The sequence below is a fragment of the Rhagoletis pomonella genome, unplaced genomic scaffold (assembly GCF_013731165.1).
Source record: "Rhagoletis pomonella isolate Grant_MI unplaced genomic scaffold, Rhpom_1.0 Rhpom_scaffold_00001, whole genome shotgun sequence".
Taxonomy (NCBI): domain Eukaryota; kingdom Metazoa; phylum Arthropoda; class Insecta; order Diptera; family Tephritidae; genus Rhagoletis; species Rhagoletis pomonella.
This window is the reverse complement of record NW_023458555.1, coordinates 99,061,741-99,064,548: the sequence shown is the minus strand read 5'-3', so window position 1 is coordinate 99,064,548 and position 2,808 is coordinate 99,061,741. Positions and strand designations below refer to the sequence as shown.

At 39.5% G+C, this 2,808-nt stretch overlaps 1 protein-coding gene across 2 annotated transcripts in view; it reads left to right on the top strand.

Moving 5' to 3' along the window:
- The first annotated feature begins 1,665 nt into the window (after positions 1 to 1,665).
- LOC118749228 overlaps positions 1,666 to 2,808 on the top strand; it is a 15,453-nt gene continuing 14,310 nt past the window's right edge. The window contains exon 1 of one of the 2 annotated variants that reach the window (XM_036484021.1): positions 1,666 to 1,837. In XM_036484021.1, coding sequence (XP_036339914.1) covers positions 1,739 to 1,837 — 99 coding nt within the window. In that variant the 5' untranslated portion in view covers positions 1,666 to 1,738. Of the gene's footprint in view, positions 1,838 to 1,934; positions 1,978 to 2,808 lie in introns of those variants that run through there. The other variant, XM_036484030.1, reaches the window with a different exon arrangement.

Sequence of the window (2,808 nt, the reverse complement as noted above, 5' to 3'; positions counted from 1 at the left end):
TTGATTACTAATTTACATGATATCGGCTAAAACACTTGAACTTATCGCAACAGAGAAATATTGTTTTACCAGTTTTAATCTTAATTGATCCAAGATTCAAGAAAAATGCTTTTACGGATGAAGAAGCCTTTCAGAGGGAAGATTCTGTAACCAGTCAACGACAAGTTTCGGATCGATATCGCACTTGTTTAAGTAAAAATATTTCATATCATACGTCAACAAAACCGATGCCGATTCGAAAATTGTCCCTAACTGGAACAAAAATGCTTCAAACAAGTAAGAGTTTCTCCGCATTATGGCCTCGAACCGACATATATACATCTTTCATTTGAATCCGTATTAAAAGCTCCATTGGCTCCTATATTCGAGTTTTTATAGGCGAGTCTCCCCTGAACCGTTTTTTTCATATTATTGGCCTATGTGCGCTTTTATTCCAAACCTAAATAATTCGGCACAGAGTATCGAGAGTATTGGTTACTTTTTAAATCGGTACCGAATATCGATCAATACTTAAAAATATTGACTCAGCACATCACTAGAAAAAGGCAACATGTAAACACAAAACAACTGATATGCACTTTGACGCTTTATCCATTTTTAAGCTGAAATTAGTCGAGAACGCAGAACGTATACTTAAACGCAGTCTGTATACGCAGAATTTTGTCGATTACTCGAGCCCTCAGTGTTGCTTACTACACTGTTGCCACTCATCAATGGCTTTTCATAAACTTGCCCTTTCAACAACAATTTTTCGATTTTAGCTAAATTTAAACTATTTAGTTTTCAACAAAAACCTTATTCAATAGTAAATTTCAAATATTTTAAACATATTTTGAATAGGAACTTATATCTCTTTTACCATCTGTAAAACTGACGAAGTGGCAACCATCTAAAGAAGGAAAAATCAGCTGACACGGAAAAATCTAAATTCCGCAGATTTCTGCGCTACGGGCTACAACTACAGAAAAATTCTGCGGTGTTGAGTTTTCATTTACATGGCGCTTTGGTAAGACAGATCGTGTCAGCTGACTCGGGTTTACGTACCGGTAGGTTTACGTTCTTGACTAATTTCAGCTTTAACCGGACAAAAAGTCCGGGCTGTTTTGGGCAGGAAGAAGAAGACACTTACGATCCAATACGTTCCAATTTTCGCTCTCTATTACCCATTTAGTTGAGTACGGGAATGATTTCTGGGCTATTTCGGGCACCCGCGTGATCCCGCGTTTCGTACGGGAAAGAAGCTATTGAATCATGATTAACTACGAAGTTTATAAGGTCGGTGTTATGCAGACAAACTTTTGTTTGCCAAATTAAATGGCGGCTGCTTAGTTTGCTCGGTGGTGGTTATGTCGAGTTTGGCACAGGGTTGCACGTTCATTATGGTTTTCATGGCTATTGCCAACACGAAATGAGAATTTCAGATGTACATAACGCGCAAAATTTGAAATTTTTGTATAGACAACACCGAATTTGCTGCAGTTTGGCCAAACAAAATTAGTTTGCTGTGAGAGTCGCCAAACTCGCTCTCTCCGAGTTTGCTGCAACAACAATTGCACGCAGTTTGCCAAACAAAATTTCTGCATAACACCGACCTAACTGTATATACTGTGTGAAACAGCCCTATCGTCAGAAAAAAGTATCGAGTATTTACTCGTTAATTTTGTATCGGCACATTTCTAGTGTTTTTAAGAATTTGATTTACCGCATTTATTATTGAATCTACTGTTTGCTGCAGATCATGGAGGATAATCTGCAATTCTTTCAAGCTGTAATGGAAAGCGATTACTCTGATCTTTACATAGATGCGGTAGACGAGATTACAGTTGTGAATTTAGAGGTAAGATTGTTGAGCAATTTGAGAAGCTCCATAACAAATCTGGTACCGGTTGGCTGATGTTACAGGTTAAGCCCATGATCCAACTACACTAATTGGTTTGGCTGCAATTTAGTTTGGCATCCCCGGAGTTCCGTATTTAGGTAGCTATGGAACGGTAGAGGGAGTTCTCCTGATTGCAAATACATATATATAATTTTAGCCGCAGCAGGCTTATACAGTGCCGGACATAAGTTTTGGCACAGCAGATAATATCAACTTAAATGTCCGAATTCGGGTGAAAATAATGCAAAATTTGGGAAATGTTTAGTTATTGGCCCATGGGTTTTGGTGTGGGGCGGAGGGGGAGGGGGCGTGGCCCCCCAAACCCCCCTCATTCGAAAGGGGACAGTCGCCACTTTACGAAAAGCCCCAGCCCCCCCTTGGGGACCACCCACAGAACCGTTTGAAAATGGGATAAAAACGGCATTTTCCGAGGCAAACTGAGCAGTTTGAAGTGGAATATAACCCAACCAACGAAAACCGTGGGAGTTTTAAATAAAAGAAATTATCCCAAGTTGGTTATCAGGCGATTTGAAAAAAAAATTAACTAAAAAAAAATTTAGGAAAAAAAAATTAACTAAAAATATTGTGAAATTAAGAAAAAAGCGACAGATAGAAATGTTGTAGTAATAGTAATATGATAGTATCTTAGCGCACTTAGGGATTATAACCCTCACTACGTAGAATTCTCTTCTGTGTTGCCAAAGAAAGGGGGCTGAACACCTTTTGCAGAGAACACCTTTCTGCGTAGGCGGCCTTTGGCCGCACTTAGGGATTATAACCCTCAGGCAGTCGAATTCTCCTTTCTGTGTTGCCAAAGAAGGGGGGCTTAACACCTTTTGCTGAGAACACCTTTCTGCGTAGACGGACTTCGGCCGCAATTAAGGATTATAACCCTCAGGCAGTACAATTCTCCTTTCTGTGTTGCCAAA